Consider the following 21,922-nt stretch of genomic DNA (forward strand, 5'->3'; position numbering starts at 1 on the left):
CCTGTTGTTGCGATTTCATTTTTGATTGTGTGCTGCAGAAAAACCTGGGATTGGGTTTTTGCTGGTGATGCTGTTTTAAAGGGTGGAACCTGCCTGTCCAGATGTGGTCTTCCACTCCTCACAGACCAACCAGGTGTGAGAATCTACATCAAATGAGCGCAGGAGTCAATTTTTTAACATCCAAACCAGACTCAAGGATGAGTGGCATTAAAATAAACTGTTAATTAGTGGTGGAATTTGAGAGAATTATCCCGTATTAATAAAACTAATTTGGGACTAGTGCTGGGACAGCTGTCAGTGTAGAAATTAGGGCTGATTACAGCAGAATCAGTTTTATTGTGAAGCGGACACTCATTGGCAGCTGGACTGGACCAGGTGTCAAGTCCAGTGTTTATGTCAGAGTTCAGTTTGTCCACAAGAGGGTGCTGCAGTCCTATCTGCTGGCCATGGATACTTAAACTAGATGGGTCCCAGCATTTTCCTGCTCTAGAGAGAGGGATTTCCCTCTGTTTTGGTAAAGCTGGTTTCATTATGGGAGAGTTAGCAGAAGAGCCGTCCAGGGGAACAGGTAACAGAATTTACCTGGTTTATTTAACAAAGCTCCATAATTGTAATTGTGAGAAAATCTGACAAATTGGATTTTGCAATTATACACAAACCAATGTGACAAACACCTTTCCATGTGGATGTTAAAATTACATAACCATACATCTTGGCTAATGGTTTTTCTCACTTACATAAACCTTGGGGAAGACCGGCTGCACACTATCAGCTGCAGCCTGTTGACTGACTGTAATCGAGTAAGGACGCGTTCCTGTCAGAGGTATTAAAAGCTTTACTGGGTTGTAGTTCTCCTACATACGTACTGAGAGTCAGATGTCTTGGTCAGGGCGAAGAGGTATATACAGACCCAAAAAGTGAATAGTTGGTCAGCTGGGTGTCAAGTGAACCACAAGCAAAGCACTTGTTTAGGGTCCTAAATCAGAGGATGAAGAAATTTTACACAGTATTTTAAAGATGAGTTCAAACTGAAGGAAGGCGGTGTATATTTAGGCACTTCTTTTTTTTTTTTTTACTTCAATGGTGAACTTTGTGAACATGTCATATTAGAAACAACTAGACAATTTTAACAAACAAAAGGCAGTGTCAACATTTTGAAGGGATCGTGATTGACTAAATTGTTCTGGTGACATGTCCTTTGTCTTAGGAAGCTAGACTCAGGCCTGGTGCACCAGTTGCTAAGCAAAAATAAATTGGACTCAGTACAGAGATGTTGCCAAGTACTGGAAATGGAAAAGTCAATAACAGCCCATGAATTAAACATAGACACGTGTTGTTATGTGATGTGCAAAGATCAGTGGGAACCTAGTAACAGCTGACACACACAGGCTGTGTCATACTTGAATGCTTTGCATGGATATGAAGCTGTTTCAGATCTCAGACTTCATCAACAACCACCTCGGCTCTTGCGTAACATCATAATCCATCATCAGAATATCTTCTGGACGTGTTGGCAGGCAGGGGCCTGGTGGGCTCGTGGCCAACCTGTGCTGCGAGTGGTGTGGTGAACATCACACCAGCACAAGTGACCGTGTGTATTTTTAACTTCAGAGAGAGAGAGATGAGTAGAAAGACACACTTAATTCATCCTTCACACAGTAATGGATATTTTTGTATTCACTGCCAATCTGAGGCCCACGTGCAGCTTTGTGTTTCCACAGAGAAATCCACTGGAAGGGCCCCAGTGCCTTGCTGAAGGGTACTTCACCAGTCCAAGTGGATTAACTAGATCAGCCTCTCTCTATAATTTATGTTCAACATCCTGCACATACCCTTCTGGTTGTCACACGCACCGAATGAGCAACCCTCGGGCTACACATGTGTGCATGAGATCATATCAGCAGTTTCCTCAGTAGGCTCTTCATTCTCAAAGCAAATTGGATTTGCATGGGTCAGATCGAGTTCAACAATCATGAAAAGAAACAGCAGCACCGGGGCAACCAAATACCAACAGTCACCTAAATTGAAAAGTTATCAAAAACTGAATGACATATGAGTTCATATGCCATCCTACTTTATATTTTGCAGTTATGGCAAATGTTGAGCTGAGGTTTTCTTTAGGTCTATGTAGGACATTTTGTTTATTTTGGTGAAGGAAACCAAAGCAAGATTTATCATTATCTCCAAAAAGTGTTTTAAAACATCTTTTTTTCCATATTAATAACCATATACATGTAATGGAATTTTGCTTCATGTCTCCTTGTCTTGCTGAGCACATGGAAGAAAACTCACCATGTAGGAGGAGCCAGTAACACCAACACTGGCATTATGAAGTCCTTCCATGACAATAGTAGTTTTCCCAGTCTCTTTTAATTTCTTGAGTCTGTCATGCAAAGGTCATGTTTATAATTTTAGACTAAGTCAGTGGGTGAATCACCTCTAAAACCACGTGGCCTTCATTCCCTCAGGGGGATGCCAAGTTGTCAGGATTAGAAGTTGAAGATATTTTCCCCCTCCAAGATTAAAACCCTGGCCATCCAACAGGGAGTAATTTATCTACACAGAGACAGAGACATAAGCCCGACCCCCCCCGTCATTCATTGAGTGGTTGGCCCAGTTTTTCCACTCATTGCCTCGCTAAGCCGTTTTCTTGATTCCCAATTAAATCAGATGAAATCATCCCATATGATCTGTGCACGTGCAGTGGATGCCCTACACAAAACGAGGCCAATATTTCAAGGGCCAGAGGGTGTTCAGAGCAAAGATGAATTAACCGGCGTGAACGACCTGCACCATAAGCAGAAGTGAAGCTTGTTGTAGGCCTGCAGCTACTTCAGCAACTATTAGTCTTCCTTCACTTATTTTTGGGGCAAAGGGATATATTCAATAGTGAATTTGTGAGCTTAATTTGTTTGCTAAATTCTATACATTTACACACAATCCCAGATGAGTGAAGTATTAGACTTTTTTTCTAACATGAGCTGACTGGAATGTAACATTGATTTTTCCTAAATCCACATTTTACTGGACGCTATAGGTTTTATCTCACATATGTTGAGTGGCATTATTGATCATAAACTGCTTTGATGGTTTCTGGACGGTATCAGAACAGCACAGGCTGATGGAAAAATAAAGTTTGACTGTCTTGTCTAATATAGTCCATGCAGTTCTACTTGATCATGTTTATGCTTATGAAGTAAGTTTAGTAGTTGTATCGCTAGGTGAATGTGATAGTGAGAAAATTCACGAGATCTGCTCTAAATCTGATGCAGGTCAAACAAATTCGACTGATGAATTTTCCCATAAGTACAATTTGGGCTTTGTTTCCTCTCTCAGACACAACCCACCTTTTTGAAGCTCATGTTTCTGCACTTGCAGACCATTTTCCCTCTCACATCAACAGTGCTGAACTGTTTGACAAACATTCCAGCAAGAAAAGAGACAGCGTATGACCTACTTGTTTTATTCCCCCGTCCCAGAGGCAGAAAGTAGGTGAGCGTGTCTGACGCTGCCAGACCCAAGGTAATGCCAACCTCCATTTTGAAGCAGGGAAGTCAGCCGAGTAAATCCTCGCTGATCCGCCAGCCTGTGGGCCCTCGCTGGGTGAGGGACAGTGAACCTTGGAGATCAGCTCAAAATCATTCCCTAAGCAGTTCAAACTCTTAAATCAGACCTGGAATCAGTCTGTGTGGCAGTATAGAATGACCTGTTGGGATTTGGGAATGAATTATGATGATGCTTTAAATAATAAAGTTTATAACTGTTGTTGGTTACATATATGGAGAATATGTACAGTTACAATGAATTATTATGATTTGCACTGTTTATGCTATGTGAATAATAAAGCAGGCAAAGCGATTAATGTGATATCAAAATTAAAATAAAGCAAACTTCAATTTTAACCACCCACACCAAAAAGGCTTCTAGTGTTTAGGGACTGGAATGGAGTCAGTTGAATCATCCATCAATGGGCCAGGCAATGTTTCTTCCTTTCTTTTTTTTTCTTTTGGAGGGGGCGTTTGGTCACTGCCAACATACTGGTAGTCACTTCGACTAACTTTCAGCCCACCATTTTCGATGTGAGTGGTGGTTTCCAGGATGGAAATTCGCTTATCAGCAGGACACAGATGAACAGCCAGAAGTTTGGAAAGGATGTTTGTGATGTTAGCTGCATACCAAAGCCAATTCTGATAACAAGATAGTTCAATTTAAAGTAGATTTTTTTAACAGGCACAGTCTATCAGAATATTTGTTGATAATGTGTGGTATAGAAAAAACAGTACTATAAAGTAAGTAGACTAGAGCCTACCCAACCCCATAACAGAGTTATTGCCATCACGGTACAATGAGCAATTCTTCAATATATGGATTGTCTGTGATGCTGTTCTGTGAGCCACACATGGCTGCAGCAACGACTGACCGTAAACTTAAAAACAGACAAAATCAATAAATAAATGCAACAAATAGCGCTTGAGGTTTTTATTGTTCAGAACTGAAAAAGACATGAGCCCATGCAGATCCAACAAGAAGATGTGTGTGACAGTCAGGAATGAATGACCAGTGATGGAGAACAGTCTTGAGTGGTTCTAAAGAAATGAGGCATCAGCCAGCCCTGGTTCAGCCTGAAGTCTTTAGACCTCTATTTCCCACATGACAGTGAAAGTATGAAATGCTGACTCACAGTTGCTTTCATGGTTTTGAAGCTTGCACCAGCCAAACCAGGGTGTCCGATAACATTAGAACCACTTTAATGGTGAGAGCCAGGTACAGCACATCATGGTAAAAATCAAACAAAAATACACCAAAATTGTGCCCAATGATCTTACATTGACTTTAAAGTGCAAATTTGTCTTCAGTTTTGTTCAAACATTGTTGGATTTGCAGAAGCTGTGGTCATAGCTCACACTGGGACAATGATGAAGGGGCAAACGTGGCTACATTATGAACTACAGTATTAGCTAGTATCAAATGCAGCACTACTTCATGATCTTGTATTTTCAAAGCCTAATAAGTTGCTGAGTGCACTGTTGCATAGCTTCTTGACTGATTAAAAAGTAACTTTGATTTTATGATATTTTTCTGTTGACAGGAAATACTACATGGAGATTAATGAGAAAAATGGGGTAGTGTATCTAATTTTATATCTCCCCCAGTTATTTTGATAATGCTATATCTATTGCCAAAATAACTCGAGGCAAAAGACAAGCATTTACACTTTCTTTGACTAGCTGCATATACAGTATATTTATTTTGTGCTACTATGCTATGCTAAATCAAAGCTTTAGATTCCCATCAATGGTCAATTCAAAAGCTCATCAGCACTGAAACATACCAAAATGATATCACTGCATGTGCAAAAGAAATTGTTCCTACATACAAAGGGCCTAGGGGTAACAGCATAACCTCATACAAACAGCACACGCAAACACACACACACACACACACACACACACACTCTGCACGTACAGCAGCATGTCACGCCATCTTTGTAAGAAAATGCCCTCAGTCCAGCTAAGTTAGCTCAGCTAAAATCATCAGATTATACATCATGATCCATGTAAAAAAAAAAAAAAAAAAAGACACAGTCGATGCTGTTGCAACTACAACTCGACAGAACACAAGACAGATGTCACATACCCATGTTTACATATTTATATTTTGTGTATTGCCTTGAGTGTGTTTGGGTGTGCATTGTATATCTGTAATGAGTGAATGCATGTTTAAGTGTTTTACCGCATAAAGATTAGATAGGTGCCAGTCTTTCAAATCCTTTGAGATCTTGGAATAGGATAGCAGGGCTAATTGGACTGCAACTGCAGACTGCAGTTGCAGCCAATGGATGAACAAGTTTTTCAACGGCAACCAATGGGTTTATACTTTTACAGACATTGTGTTACATGGATACAAAAGGAAGACGTCATAGTGGTTATTGGTCAAGGAACCCTTTTCAAGATCTTCCATTTCCTGCTGGACATGCTACATGGTTACACAAATGAGTATTCTAACTCAACAGGACGTCCTCTCGCTATTCAATTCTTTTTCTCTCCATTTATACTGTTATACAAAAAAGTTGTACAAAAATACCCCCGACATTACATTCAATGAGGGAATTTGTCAATTTCTGGAAAAGTGCTCTTGCATAACCGATCATGTGTATCGCATTCCACCTCCCTGTCTCTATTTCTCTGCTGTTTTTCAGGTAGTTCATTTCCAGACAAGACCACAAGGGAGATTCACAGTATTGGGAGTTAACAGTTGCTGGCCAGACCGGTGCGCATTTCAATCACAGAAAAGTGCAAATTAAATGGGGGCAGGGTAGTCAGGGTGTGTGGGAGTTTAGCTGACACGTATGCCGCATTGCCAGAGAACAGCAGCTGCCGAGAAAGAGGGTTGGTGGGGGAATCACTGTGAAACTGTCCTTGGAAGAGGACAGAGGGGACGAGTGGAGAGGACATCACATACCACAATAGCCAGTAGAGGGGGGAGGAAAGGGAAGAAGAGGTCAGAGCAGACAGCAATACTGGCTCAGAGTTGCCCTAATCTAATCTAGGGTTGGATCGTCATCCAAATGTTTACCTCTAGTGGGGAAAGGGCAGGATCACAAATCCAACCTGAAACCAGCCTCTAAGACCTAAGATCTTTTAACACGTCTTGGCCAGCATTGAGCTTATATTGTTGGAGCGAGACGTGGTAAGTGTGTCGAGATTGAGTGGTGGAGTTTTGGGGTACAGGATCCAGCGGCGAGGATGTCCCTCATGCCTCCATGTACTGGGGAGGGGGCTCCTTAGGCGGAATGGCAACAGCCTCTTCATAAGGTGGCAGCAGAACCTGAAACCCAACAGAGAACCAAATGCCAGTTTAGTGTCAATTTACTGTGTCTCAAATATGGCCTCATCTATTTTGCTGAGAAAGCCTTACCAGATTTATGTTGTTTAATCGTGACAGATAGCTTTGCTACAGTCATGTGCACTGCATATTGTGCTGCATAAACTGTATATTACCAATGTTTATCTTAAACGTAATTAGGTTCTTAAGACTAGAATAAACTGATGGTGCACATGCATGCACATTTTTCACCTATGTGGGAGGAAATAACTCTGTTTTCCACTAAGGCGCCAGAGTCTAAAAGACCAAATCAGAAACCTCAAGATCACAGAAAAATAAAGAAACAAACTAGTGTTAGCCCCTTATTGTCACACCACTCTGAATCTGTTCAAATGATTTTGTCATACCAATCGGGAATGTGTCTTTCAGCCTGAACTAGCTCTTTCTGGTAAGCAACTTTTCTGGCAAACAACTTCTTTTCAGAAACTCTGTTCTCTTTTTATGCCCAGATTTGCTTAGGGTCAGCCAATCAGAATGCTCTCTCTTGGTAACTGCCCACAACTGGCCAGCCAACAAGACCCGATAGTGCAGGACAAACCACACAAACTATGGGTGGCTAAGGATGGCTGGAAGAGGGTTAACAACCGATGGTCGGCTTAGTGTGTCACTGGCTTTACATTACCAATTTGTTCTTTAGTAACTCACACTGTATGTCATACAGTATATACAATTACATTTTTTTTTATTTTTTTTTTTTTACAAAATTTTATAGTTTTGATTCTAATTTAGATAGCTTAATCTTTATTACAACTATAACTAGTACTCCAACACCCCCCTCTTTCTTTTCTGCTCTAAATATGTTGACCCTCTAGAAGTCGTTGCTAGCTGCAGGATAACATCCATTGACATTTCTAGGGCTGCACCTGACTCACAATTTACGGAGTCGACTCCAAGTCCGCCTTTCAATACTATGAATTGACTACTGCAATATATTCCAAATGCATTTTTAAGAGAATGCGTTTTGTTTTATTGTCATATGGCGATACCTGGTATCTAAAAAAACAACAACAATCCATGACTTTTCAACTCTACCTTCTGATTTGACTGCGTAGGTCTATGGATCATTTAACTCGCCAGTGTTCTCAGGGCACCCCTACACATTTCCCTGCTTTAAAGGCAAGACTGCCTTTTATCTTAGTCAAAGGTCTTCCTCCCTAAATGGTGTTATAAAACCACCACTGCTGCTAAATTCAGGGAAGAAGGACATGGGGGGGAGGGCGAGAGAGAAAATATGCTCCAAGGGAATGAAATTGTGAAACAGCTAGGGAGGCCAGGCAAACACATCACTAGGAGGATTTGAAATGAAGCGGACAAGCACAGACAATTATGTAACGTGTCCAGAAGAAGAGAGGAGGAACAGAGGGGGGGTGGGGTGGGGGGGGGGTAAGAGCGAGTAAGAGCGAGAGCAAGGGAGAGTGTGCATTTTAATGGTATTTATATAAAAGGATGGCGGATAAACAGCTACTTCATGTAGCTGCACTTCATGTTGGAGGCTGCAAAAAGCCATTTAGAGACACCGCTGGCTTTCTAATTGTAGAAATAGAGAGCGCTCTATTCACTCAGCACTCGGCTGGAAGGAGGGGATGCTGTGATATAACCATGTGGTCAGTGCTTTGGCCTATATTGGAGCCATTTTAACCTGTGCCACAGATATTTGTTGCATTAAAATACTAACAAACCCCAGGCACATTCCTAAATGTACTAATTAAAATGCTTATGACTTGTGCAGTGGCCTCTATTTTGACCTAGTTATTTTTGCCTCTGGATTTTGCTGCATTTTAATTTAATTTTAAAGTTTTCTTGGTTGTGTGTGTGTTTTCTTGGTTTCCGAATTGATTTGGATGATTCTTTGATTGTAAACATTCATGTACAGTGATGGGCTGATTCCTGATTTAATGGTGGATCGCCCAAAAAAACAACTTACAAAAAGCTGATTGTGGTGAATTTCCATGATATGGATAATCAAAAAACAGGATAATCGTGAATATCCTCAGAATGGCATGAAAAGGCTGTCTAGCTCACTAACATACACATTGCAGTGTTCACACAAGTCTGAATATGTCCTTGTTTGTTTTTCACTAAAAATGACGCTCAGTATTAAAACATGTCTCCTATCTGTGATGCAATAAAAATACTTGTTTTTTTTTTTTGTTTTTTTTTTTAAATGTAAGGAAGCATGATTTCAGTATGTTTTCCTGTTTTTTTTTTTTTTTTTTGTCTTTGACAAGCCTAATGATAGATATTCCGTCAATATTTCATTGATTTGTTAATATAATTCTGTGGGGTTTTATTTAAAAGCATAAAATGTCCAGACTTATCTTTTAGTATTGTTGATTTCTACACAAATATATTTGCAAAAATCTAAATTAATATTATTATTATTATTATTTTAAAAATGTACTGCACTAATTTACTCACTTGAAATTACACTGTATATTTAACAGCATGGAGGCATGGAGCATGGAGGCTTTATCCAGTTTTTTATTTTCACAGTTCCCTAAGCTGTGTTTAACACTACACAAAATGACAAATTTAAGCTCATTAACTGTTAAACCAAAAGAATTTGCTTCAATCAGTTTGGGAGATTATAGGCCTTACAATTCAAGTCAATTCAGTTCAAATGGAGCTTTATTGGTGCAAAATCGAATAAAGAAGTTTGCCAAAGCATATTGTTATATCACGTAAACGGTTTAAAGGTTTTTGAAGGCCAGTACAGATACCAGTATTTTTAGACTGCCAACTGTCAATTAACACAATTTTGAGGGAATATTCAAAATATTTAAAAATTTGACCATTTCCAGTGTTATGTTTATTTAACTTTATTCTTTTATTCTGCTTCACACACACCGAGACCTGGGTAACTGTGTTTCATTCACTCATGTTTCATGGCTAAATGACAATAAAGTCTGAGTCTGAGTGTTTCAGCATCTGAAACAGCATTTAATCAAGAGAAATTACCAATCTCCACTAAGACTTATCACATTCTTTTAGATGGGTGGCAGCTGGGTGAGGTGACCCACCTCACCCATCAAATGGTAAGGGAATCTCTTTGATGTATTATTGCTTTTAGATGCATTAATTCACAAAAAACAATCAATTAAACAAATTAATGAAATGCCAAATGCCAATGCTTGCATGTCTTGTTGTTTTTATGTATCTATTGACAAGAATGAAGTCCCATCTTATTGCTGCAGTGGTGATATTTAATAAAAGGCCAATATTGGGCCAATACTTCAGCAAGGCAGTATGATAGTTTAACCCTAATTGGTTGGTAATCATGTTTAAAAAGTGTTTCACAAGGTGATAAACATAAACAGTATGAGCCAGGGTTGCAACAACACAAAAACAAACTGACAGAATCACAGATAGATTCTTTAAGGGCTACCTACTGGGATGACAGCGGGTGTGAGACAGATTAGAGACAGATTTATGTATCAGTATGGAGGATTACAGCAGAACACACTCACAAACAGGCAAATGGAAAGACTGACTAGGCTAAAGCCGCCAAGAAACCCTGAGTCAACACTAAGGAGGACAAGAGGGGAGGACGATGTCTGCCCAACAGCCAATCACACCTGAGGATGAGGATACCTACAGCTTCCCACAACACCAATGTCACCTCACTGACTGTCAATCAGCTGTGACAAAGTATCAGCACTGTGAGAACACAGATAACAGCTCCAGAACCGAGTCTGGGATCTAAACATTTTCCACTGTATTGTGTATATTAGAGGGTTACTGCTCTAGTGGTGCTTATGATACAGAGCTTAACTATTTAGGTCAAAATTTACAGGGGTGCAAGTAAGCTTTATAGATTACTTAACAGTCCTGATCAGTTGATATTTATAATACTGTTCGTAAGGTGCCATGTGCTGCCATTTTAACATCAATAGATTGCTTTCTGGCACAAAAATGAAAGAGGTTGCTGTCCTTTCAGTGCAAATGGATTCGCTTCAAATAGAATCACTCCAAACATGTTTATCCTCTTCAGTAAAAACAAAGTGAAAAAGGTGGGAAAAGAGAGATAAGTAGCAACATCTTTGCAAAGAGAAAGCAATGAAATGAGATGAAATAATGAGATATTTGGACTTCATTTTTGATAAACACTAGCACTAATACCAATACCAATGGCTGGGATAGATGTTACAAATTATCACAGCCAAGGTCTCATATGTTAACTGTAATTATACCAAGGCATAACAAATAATTTAATAATGGTATATTGATATATATGTTTAAAACGTGACACATAGCACCTTTAACTACAAGTAACAACTGCTACATGATATCTGAGAAATACGTAACACACCATCACAATGATTTTATTGAACCTCACTCATCTGAACCGCTTAGAAATGAAGGGTTATTTGACATATCAAAATCCATGGATGGACAAATACAGTGAACCACTCTAAAAAAAAAAAAAAAAAACAAGACGCTGGCATGACCATGTTTTTAAAAACACCTTATGGAAATTGCTTTGGTAAAGTGCAAATTCTTTTCATGATATGTAAATAATGGAGTCCCACCAAATGAAGTCTTTGGACACAACAATCGAAACAGTCAATTCACATCAATACGATGATTTGTGTCGTGAATGTGATACTTCTCTTAGAAATACATAATCTCTATGGTTTGGGCCAACCATGAATGCCCCCAACATTCAAATTTACATTAATGACTGCTCACATTTAACAGAAAAGGATTCATGCCATACTGTGGTACATCTTCTCAGTTAACCTCTCAAGTCTGAGGTTGAGGTAAATGAGGCTCTAGTGTATTCAGTATACTACTTTTAGAAGTGGAAGATCCGTTTAAGACGCTAATTTACTGCTGTAAGCACAGTTCAAATTACATAACTATGTCAATGCAGAGTGCTCACAACAGTAATTATATTGTGGTACAGAGAATGTAATGTAAAGTGCTGCCTATAATCCTTACCTTTTATATTAAGTGGTATCAACTCATGCAACTGCAATAACATGCAAAAGTGAATATAGTCTCTATTTTAGTATAGTTAAGTATAAAGCTTCACAACTGTGAATCCTAAAACTGTAGTATGAATTAATTAGGTATAGACCTAGATCATTTACATGAAAGCAAAAATCAGTAATGTGCTCAGTAAATATCAGTGTGTGTAGATGTGTATTAGCTTGACTTGTGCGTAGTTTTATGTGTCCTTGTGTGCATGTACCTGAGCATGCACGTGTCTACATACTGTACATGCAGACGGTCAAATTTGTGTGAATGCAGGCATATTATGATGTCCTTGAGGTGAGGAGCTGGAAGGGAAATGAGGGGACTCACCGTGGTGTCATTGGTGGTGACGTAAACCAAGACCTCGGTGGTGCCTCTGCCACTCACGTATCTGTAGCAGTTCCATACACACCCAATAAGGTAGGCCTGCCGCAGAAAGGTGGAGACACAGAGCCTTTAGCAGCAGCTTCACTACAGTTTATCATAACCGTATGTTATCTGGCATGAACTCATCCTTTCATCAAGGTTAGGCAAGCTGACGCAGAGATGAATCATATCACTGCTTGATAAGGACTGTGATATAACAGGACAGGACGGAACAACGTACCTGCCAAGAGGACTGTCTCAGAATGACAGATACAAATATAATTCCTTTTATGGACAACAAGAAATCATGGGGAAAGTGGGGGGACATTTTTTGGACAATGTTGCCTTTTACACTAGCTAGTGATGATATATGGTGGGCTAGGTAAATGTAGTTATTTGATCAGTAGGCTAACCTAGGCTACATTCTTGCCTCAGTATGTCTGTTGTAGCAGTGAGGCTAGGTTAGTCTGATTTGGCAGAGGAATAGGAGGTTCATTGTGTATGTGTGCGAGTAGCCTGCTGGGCTGCAACTTCTGCCAAAAGGGACAGCAACCAACCAACCAAACAACCAGCCAGCAAGCCAGACAGATAGACAGCCAATCGCCATCTGCTGAGGTGACCTCCTCTCTGTGATGGGAACTCTGAACTGAGTTCAACCTAAGACTTAAGTTCAGTTCCAGGCATTGTGGAACAAGCATGCTGCTCTTGGCTCAACATACAGCTCCCAAACCATGGAAGACAGGGGGAATTACACTGCTACTGCTTCTTCCATTGCTCGCCAGTGTGACTGCCATCTTACTTATTAAACCAACATGCACCACTGTGTTCACAATTGTACCTTCAACATTAGGGGCTAGCAATGTTGATGACAGAACTTACTTTACAGCTGCAACATGACCCCTTACATCTGTTATTTCGATCACAGAAACAAGAGCCACTTGTCTTCATCATCAAATGTCATTTTAAGGTGATGACAGCATTTAAAAAAAGATAAACAACATGGGATCTTGATTAACAATTTAGACCCCGCCCCCCGCCCGCCCGCCAAATTGTCAGTATCTGTCAGAGCTTTCCTTTAAAATTTCCATTCTGACAGATGTGTTTTAACAGAGAACCATAGTTTTTGGTGAGAAACAGACTGTACTCCTATATCTAATAATTTCATAAGAACACTTCTCCACAATGTCCAAAAGGCATTCTTTTATTACATTTTTCATTCAGTTTGTCACTGATTTTAAATCAGCCATTTTGTTTGTGGGGGAAAAAAACAAAACAAAACAATATTAACAAATAACACACACCCTTCCCTAACTGGAGCATCTCTTTCTCTTATTCCCTCTCAGGCTCTTCTTTTTTGCCTAGAGGCTGTTTCTAGGTCAGTTTCATTCCTCATGCAGTCAGCTGGAAGATGCTGGCTTCAGCGGGAACTAAGGTGCTGGCAGTCATTGTGCTGATAGCTGGACACTTCTTTAAGGTTCTGGCCCTACTCCAGCAGAGTGATGTGAGTATCATTGACTTCAGGGGAGCAGTTTAGTCATCACAGCCAAACATCCATCACTAAAACTGGGGCTCTGCAGCCTTGCTGTGTAGCATGTCATTTTTTGAGCCAGAGCATTTTCATATTTGTTTCTGGCAACAGATCTTTAATGCTGAAATTTTAGGTAATAAGCTGTTCAACTACCCATGTACACTGTGTCTTACAATCTCTCTGCCTAAGACATCACATTTTTAACCTTTCTATATCTTTCTTTCTGTGAATTCAGCAATGTGTTTTCCAGTGGCCACTTCCCATCTTAAAACCCCAGCTCTGACTTTGGTGAACTGCTAAGAACACTTTCCCAACTCAGCTTGGGGGAAAAGTGACTTCATTTGATTGCACAGATGACTGCTACTTCTTGTCCTATCTCTCCCCCAAGAGCGGCGCTACGCCTGGAGAGTCACCCATGCATTAAGGGGAATTAGCTTGATAGGAATTGGTTTCCTGTTGTCCCTGACCCACTGCTCTGTGACTGCGCGATGATCCTATTAAGGGCACTGATAATAGGAACGTCAACACTGGCAGATTCATTATGTATGCCATATGGTTCATGTTCCAATGAGTTGGTCACAGTGTGACATTTTATTGCATGTATCACACTGCAATATGGTGAGAACACTGAAGACGCAGCTTGGTCACAGTTGTAGATTGATTTCAAGTGCACAAGCATTTTGTGTGTGAATGTCTGCTGCTGTGATAATGTGCCGCAAGCACATCTTTTTATGTATTTTTCAGAGGTGTCTGTTCAGGTTGCAGGTTCAAAAAAGCATGGCTAACAGTACAAAGAATATATAATGCATGTACATTCTTGCTTCTCTCTCCTTGTATTAGAACTTCTGCTAAATATTATTAATCCCAGAGTAAAAATCTGGATGCCTGTAGCTAAAGCCAAATGCCTGGTAGATTTGAAGGGTCATCAGTGATGCAGACTCAGGAGCCTTACCTTGAAGGAAAGGATGCAGCCTACGAAGAGGAGCACTGCAAAAACTAGGCACATGTTGTTGGTGGACATGATGTCCTCTTTGTAAGGGAATGTCCCCGGCTGACAGAGGGCGAGGGGGTGGAGAGGGCGGGAGAGTGAGAAAGAAATGTCAGGTGGGAGACGAAAATCAATAAACAAAATGTAAGACATCAAAGTAAGTCAACATCTTCTTTTCAAATCAGCCACTGTACACACTTAAGTCCTCACCAACAAATAAAATCAAACACACCTTGTTAAGCAATGTCACTGAACATATACTTTTGTGAGGGGTAACTATAAGATTGTTTGAAGAGAGGTGCTCCACTGCTTATGTTAAAATGTTCTGCATTGTAATTCTTAGCAGCATTTTGACATTTTTTCTTGACAAAAAAGAAAAAGAAGCCTATGGTGTAGGGAGAAGCTGTTTAAATAGTTTTTTTTGATTTGGAGATAAATATATGTGTTCTCACCAGCTGCTGGAGGTAGTCCTGCACTGTGTTGGGGTAAACCACCACACTAATGGCTACCAACGTGTTAAGGGCAAAGTCGAAGATTTGGTAGCAGAAGAATGGAATGATCCAGGCGGCATGTTGCTGTGTGGGTAGTGTGAGGGAGAAAGAAAGTGAGACAGGAAGAGATAGAGTGGTGATAAGTTGACAGCAAAGGCTAGAGAAGTTGGTCATTGCTGAAACTTTTCTGTTTGGCAGTCTACTTAGACAATGCAAACTGTTTGATTTCATATGAGGCATGAACATTTCACATTTGTAGGATTACCTAGGATCATTACCTTGTAAGCACCATAGGTTGCCATGCCACATATAAGAATCATGAGTAGGGATATTGCAGTGGCAATGCAGATATCTGTAGAGAGCAAAGTAAAAAGCACAAAAAGCACAATGTGAGGAAGAATCATTATCTATTTTGCCAATGAAGACCAAGAGCAGTAACATTTCACATCACTGGGACTTCTTCAACAGATGCATTGCCCATCAGCGCTAATGCCATCTGATGTCTATGATGTAATACAAAAGTCTTTGTGGTACATGGATAAAAAAGAATTGCACCTCAAATAACCTTGCTATTATTAACACTCATTCAGTCTTGGGGAAAACGAGGATGTTTCATTGTCTGCACCTGCGTACTTGTTATGCAAGAGGTGCTAAATCTGACGACATGCAACACCACTCTCACATTCCCATCATAGCTTTGAAAACTGTTTGATGATAAGACACTACTGGTGTCAGTAAGGCACTCAAGCTAGAGATACAGTAAAATCAAGGTAGAACAGAATTTTCCCACTGCTAAAATTTGATACCATGTCAAACATGTTAGAAATTCTTACACAGCATATTGATTTTCTGCCTGTTTCACACATAAAGCAATGCTGGAGCTTGCTAAAGGGGAAACATAGATTACACTTCAATCATTTTTGTCCAGTGACCTCAAACTAATGATCTTAGTCTAATGTTCAGTAAAAAGTGGTGGATCAAATTAGTATGCAACACTGGCTGATACTGTCCTTAGTATTCAGAATCAGTTCGTGGTGTGAAAAAATGGAGTCAATGCATCAATGCAGCTTTACTTCAACCTACTATGACGAGTATAAAAACCTTAGCCAGTCCATGGCTCTGGACACACTCTGGCCTTACATAACAAAATAAAAACTCACACATGCAGACTAAATGAATGAGCTTGCGTCATGACCGTCAGTTTGCCCTTACACTTCGTAACAGTGATTATTACAGCACTGACACTGTGCTAAGACCCAGGAAATGATGGTACTCCTCCATCTTAATCCCCTGCCATACACCCACACATTTCACATACAGACATAAGACCTGCACACACACACACACACAAACAAAAACTCACACCTGTGTGATTTCCATGAACTTTTGTACTATTGACGCCTGCCTATTATAAAACCAAGACACCAGCTCATCTCCATCCTCCTCCTCTTTCTGACAACCTTCGGCTGATGCTGCATTGGCAACAATGCTATCTGAGCCGATGGAAACCGGGGGAGTCAGTCATGATGGCCGTTTTAATCCGATGAAGAATTAGAGCAGTCGTTTTAAATCAGAGTAACCAGTGCCAGGGTCTGTGGCCTCCGAGAGGCAACTGTGATGATGATAGCTGCTGCAGGGGAAGTACTGAAAATGCACATGCTCTAGTCTGTGATTTGCTCGCTACATCGCCTAGCCTACTCAGCTATGTGTGTGCTGAGTGCAGCATTCTGGGAAAAAGTAGTGAGAAGTACGGAGAGAAGAAATAAGAGCTGCAGAGAAACAGATATATGTACAGGCTGCGCATTTTAATGATCCCTCTCTGGCAATTATGTCTCTGGACTAAAGAAGTGGATGAACACTTTGAAGAAAATACTATAGGAAAGCAGGCAGAAACACTAAACTTGATGTATTTTACTTTTTTCAGATTTACATATATTTTTATACATTTATTAATACTTACTGGTTTAACCATTAGGCTTTGCATTTGCACATGCCACTATTATGATGTACCTGTTTTTTATGATCCATGTATGTGTATGATTATTTCATGTGGATTCAGTTATTTTTATATTGATCTCTACTCTGTCCAGGTGGGGTGTGATTCCCAGACTGGTCTATTCCAGCCTGGGTTGTACTATATAATATGATGCTTCTCTTGAACAGCTTTATTGATGCCTGATGAAGGTCTGTGTTCCAAAACGTTGCTCTGGTAAATACATTTTGTAGTGCACACACTGTGTGGGAGTTGACCCTTTTTATCACAATGAAAAGTGCATTATCAACGTCACTGAAATGGGATGAAAGCATAACAGCAATTTACGTAAATGGATTAGCCTACTGACTGTGTGCTATTTGTGTTTAAAAACCTAATGCCCCATTTTCCATCATCCCAAATAAAAACTCATTCTGATCAACCATCCTAGTGAGATGGTTTATATTCAAAAACCCCTGACTAATGACGGCGACCCCATTATAAAAGTTTTGCAAAGAATATTGCGCAACAATACCAAACTCTGTTTAACACTTTGGAGTGGGTATGTAAATTATGGGTCTGCTCTAACTGTTTATTGTTGTTGAATTCATGTAGCTCAATTAATTACCTTGTTGAGGACATTAAAGGTTTGTACTGTAATCTAATCTTATCTAATCTGATCCAAGTCTGACATGTGACAATTACAGGATTAAGGATACTCACTTGCATCATCCATGACATCGATGTCGGTGCCCAGTTCGGAGCTGGTAAGGTGGTAGCGGTACTGGACTGGGTCATTGAGAGCCGACAACAGGATGAGTAAGACCACTGCATTGATGAGCTGTGGAAAGAGGGATATCAGTATAAATATCAGAAGGAGTGGAGCCTGGCTTGGATTCTGCTTCAGATAGTGTGTCAAGCCAGGTTAATTTGAGTACCATCTTGTGGTGAAGGTATTCTTCCATGTTTTGGGCTGATTCTTGGTCTGATATAAAAGTAACAAAGGAGAAAGTATGACAACAGTAGCTACAGGAGGACTCTTGATGATATTTTGAGATTTTGTATTGTTGTTGGACAGCCAGACAGTTGTTACAGCATCTGTCCAGACAAAAAGGATACAAGCAAAAACCTCTGGAACATACACCTATTGCTTTTACTTTGTAGTTTTAATAATAAACAAGTCTTTCTACATTTAGATCTGTTTGTTGCTTTTTGTGGCCTCGACCCTACGACAAAGGTCAAGGATTTACCAAGCTTACTGAACTATTTTTATAACTTAGGAGTTATCCTGCAGGTGGAAACAGAAGCCAATGTCCACTTTTTGACTCGGGGTGAAATAATAGAACAAATTAAACGCCATAGGGGAGCTGGACTTGAGATTTCTTTTACTATCCCACCTCTACAAAATGTGTCTAAGACTACAAATGAGCGACCACAAATTTTTCAAACGCATTTTTGCAACGTCAGCCCTCGCTAAAATGTATCAAAATAACAGCAATATAATGATAAGTTAATAAAAATGTCTTGAAGTGATGGTGACAAAGTAATATTGTAGTCTGCTAAATCAAATACACAGCAGCCTGAGCAGAGGACATCTCTCAAAATGGCCAGTGAAGGATGGGTGCCGAAAAACAAACGCCAAACAGCAGTTAAAAAAAAAAAAAAAAAAAAAAAACACGAATAAAACATTATGACCCATCTTTATGTTTGTAAAGATGTAAAGCTGTACTTGTGGCATACATTCCGGTATAACATGACATTTTTTACTTACCATATACCATATTCCCAGGATAATGGTGCCCGTTCGTACATGGCAGCAAAGGCAGCAGCTAGTCGAATACCACCGGTCCCACGGGGAAATCATTATTTATCCTGTTAGAAACGTGGAGCTATTTCATGAAGGCTGCCGGAGACGATAAAATACACGCTAGGGTATCCTAAAAAAAATGAAGCCTTTGTTGTTTTTTGTGTTTATCCGCGCCACATTGAGTGTATCTGAACGGGTCCTCGTCTGTTTCCGCCGCTCGACTGCTGGGCGAAAACCGAGAGCCGTTAATCTGGCTCATCCCGGAGTCACGTGACCACGGGAGGATTTTGACTGAGATCAGACTGGTTGATGGATGCAATCTGGATGCAGAACACCATCAACTGAAATATCACTGTTTTATTTTTCTTAACTTCTGAGATATTGTGGCTGTTTTTAGATCCACATGTTTTCGCAACTAGTGAGGGTTTCCCTTTTGTGACCTGAACCGGCAGTGAAAGCGCCTCTTTTTACAATCTAAAATTACTTTGATGCACACTTTATTATTATAAAATTATTATTAAATTACTGAATTCCACAGGGTTTCCGATTGTATGGACGACAAAGTGCAACAAATTATTAAAAAAGTGATACGCAACTGCAGACTTGAGGGCCCTCAGACATTTTTTTTTTATTATTGATTTATCACTGGTTTCCAATAACTAGTAATTACTGGAAACCATAGCCTAATCATTAAACTATATCAGAGGCATTGGAGCTGGCAGAAAACACAAAGGGGTAAGACTGAAATCACTGCATTTCATTTAGTCTTACGTCTTAAAATCAATGTTTTCTTTGATGAGTGCAAGGCCAGTAACATAATTTCACCCATTTTGAATGAATGAATGCTTTGAATCCATCATTATTCATCTTATTCTTTGTTATACACATGACAATATCTTGAAATAAGGCAGGTGGGTCTATCAGTGTCAAGATAATACATTTAAAGACTCAATACAAAGGGAAAAGACCTGTTATGATACTTATATTTACAGTGTAGCCTAATAATATCCTGACAAGAAGCCTTCACTTTATATGTGTGTGTGTGTTTCTGTCCAGGCCAAGCTTAACAGATGGACAAATGACCAGAGCTCTAAGCCCTGGTGGGCGGACAGCAGCATCATCACATCAGGGGATTTTAAACTCATGCCATGACTTAACACTGAGCAGGGACCAGACTGCAACCTATTTAAATGCTGGACTGGAGTTTGAACAGGAAAATATCAAACCAAACAAACATCAGCTTGTTGGAGCTATTTAGTGTTATGAGCCATGTGGATTTTCATTTAGCTGCTGCAGTGTAAGTGCTGAGGAATAAGAGGACTACAGGTGTGACATCATGATAGGAAATACAAAGCCTTTTAATCCTTTTTTCTCAGACCATCTGTAGAACAATAAAATGCTGAAGCCAGTGTTTTGGTGAACAGCTTGGTCGGCTTGATCATGTAACGTCACCTTACTTACCCTCCTTCCTTTCTGTTCCTTCCTACTTTGACATTTGAAGTATGTAAAGAAATTACCATTCCCATTTGGGTAACTAGTGCATAACTGATGGACACAGGAAACGGTGAAAGTGAGCCCTTTCAGCAGGCAGTGGGCCTAAAGTTTCTCCAGCCACACTGTGCTGTGCTATAGATTTAGAGGGGAAAAATGCCCCTTTGACCCTGTGGAGAATACCCTTCATTATGACCATGAGATCCCCCATTCATACACAAGAAATCTCATCAGCAGAGAACTCAACAGGGAGGACTGAAAAAACGTGATATCCCTCGGAAGTGAAGATGAATGAACAGACAGATTGTGGGAGATTAAATGATACTAAATCCTAAATGAATCATGAGGGACGGGATGAGAGGGGGAGAGAGAGAGAGAGAGAGAGAGAGAGAGAGAGAGAGAGAGAGAGAGAGAGAGAGAGAGAGAGAGAGAGAGAGAGAGAGAGAGAGAGAGAGAGAGACAAAGGTTGTTAGGCGCTGCACGCATGACACGCGACCTCCTGGCCACATTGACTGCAGCAGTGCTTTGGCCTCAGGAGAGCCCCTGGCATGCGAGTGCCCTTCCATCACAGCCCGAGCTGCTGACACAGATTTGTGCCATACCATAGACTAAACTGTCACAGTATAATCTGAGATTTGGAGTTAGCTTGACAGCAAATAGAAAATACGACATGACAACGCCCTGCTCAAAAGCTCCATTTGCAATTAGTGTTGCTTGTTTGTTTGATTCTGTTGGAAAGAATTTGGCTCTGATTGATGGATATTAACCTTAAGTTTATTAACCTTATTCACTAATTCTAATTTAGTGAATACAGAAACGGTACTGAAATTTAGGTTTTTACTTTTCAGGATCAGTGAAAACTCTGTGACAAACTGTATTGAACAAGTTGCAAGAAAGAAAACTGGTCAGTTATGAAAAAGCATACACCATTGACTAATAGCTCACCATGACTTAAATATTTACAAGTACTGAAGAGTATACTTTCTCAGAATAACAACCAAAATAAATCAATATTAGGGCTCTGCAACAACCGACCAAAGGAGCTCAGGCTCACAGTCTGTATCATCATTGAAATCACCCCATGAAACTTCGCAAAAAGCTTATCTGCTTTCTTTATAGTTTATGGTTTAGCCTTTTCTTTTGCTTTGCTTTTTAACCTCATGTTTCTTTCTGATTTGTTTTCACTGTTCAGTTTTCCTTTCCTTCCTTTTGTTGATAAGTGCTATATAAATAAAGGAAAAAAATACAGTATTTAAGAATTGAAAAAAAAAAGCTCCATTTAAAAGTGTCATGAGTCTTTATCTTCAAGTGATGCAAGTCTTTATGTTTCTAGATTCGAGACAAAAATCACAGGGAAAAAGTGTGAGTAGAGTTTTAGAGGTGCCATTTGAAACAAAAATGCTGAGCTACGACAAGG

At 39.9% G+C, this 21,922-nt stretch overlaps 1 protein-coding gene across 2 annotated transcripts; it reads right to left on the minus strand.

Moving 5' to 3' along the window:
* Positions 1-4,464: 4,464 nt before the first annotated feature.
* Positions 4,465-19,244, minus strand: laptm4b (lysosomal protein transmembrane 4 beta). Of its 2 annotated transcripts, XM_030064166.1 has the most exons (8): positions 18,979-19,244; positions 17,931-18,048; positions 15,514-15,587; positions 15,197-15,319; positions 14,709-14,807; positions 12,193-12,288; positions 11,827-11,857; positions 4,465-6,828 (listed from the first exon to the last, which is right to left on the minus strand). In XM_030064166.1, the coding sequence occupies exons 1-8, from the start codon at positions 19,069-19,071 to the stop codon at positions 6,809-6,811; spliced, it is 654 nt and encodes a 217-aa protein (XP_029920026.1). In that variant the 5' UTR covers positions 19,072-19,244; the 3' UTR covers positions 4,465-6,808. The 2 variants fall into 2 exon arrangements, with proteins under 2 accessions (XP_029920026.1, XP_029920025.1); XM_030064165.1 differs by lacking the exon at positions 11,827-11,857.
* Between the last annotated feature and the right edge of the window lie 2,678 nt (positions 19,245-21,922).

This window comes from Myripristis murdjan, chromosome 11, assembly GCF_902150065.1.
Source record: "Myripristis murdjan chromosome 11, fMyrMur1.1, whole genome shotgun sequence".
Taxonomy (NCBI): Eukaryota; Metazoa; Chordata; class Actinopteri; order Holocentriformes; family Holocentridae; genus Myripristis; species Myripristis murdjan.

Coding starts and splice junctions, on each gene's coding strand:
- laptm4b (XM_030064165.1), bottom strand. CDS start 19,071: ATGATTTCCCCGTGGGACCGGTGGTATTCGACTAGCTGCTGCCTTTGC. Junction 18,049..18,978: donor TCCTGGGAATATGGTATATG/GTAAGTAAAAAA, acceptor CTCTTTCCACAG/CTCATCAATGCAGTGGTCTT. Junction 14,808..15,196: donor AGGACTACCTCCAGCAGCTG/GTGAGAACACAT, acceptor GCCCTCTGTCAG/CCGGGGACATTCCCTTACAA.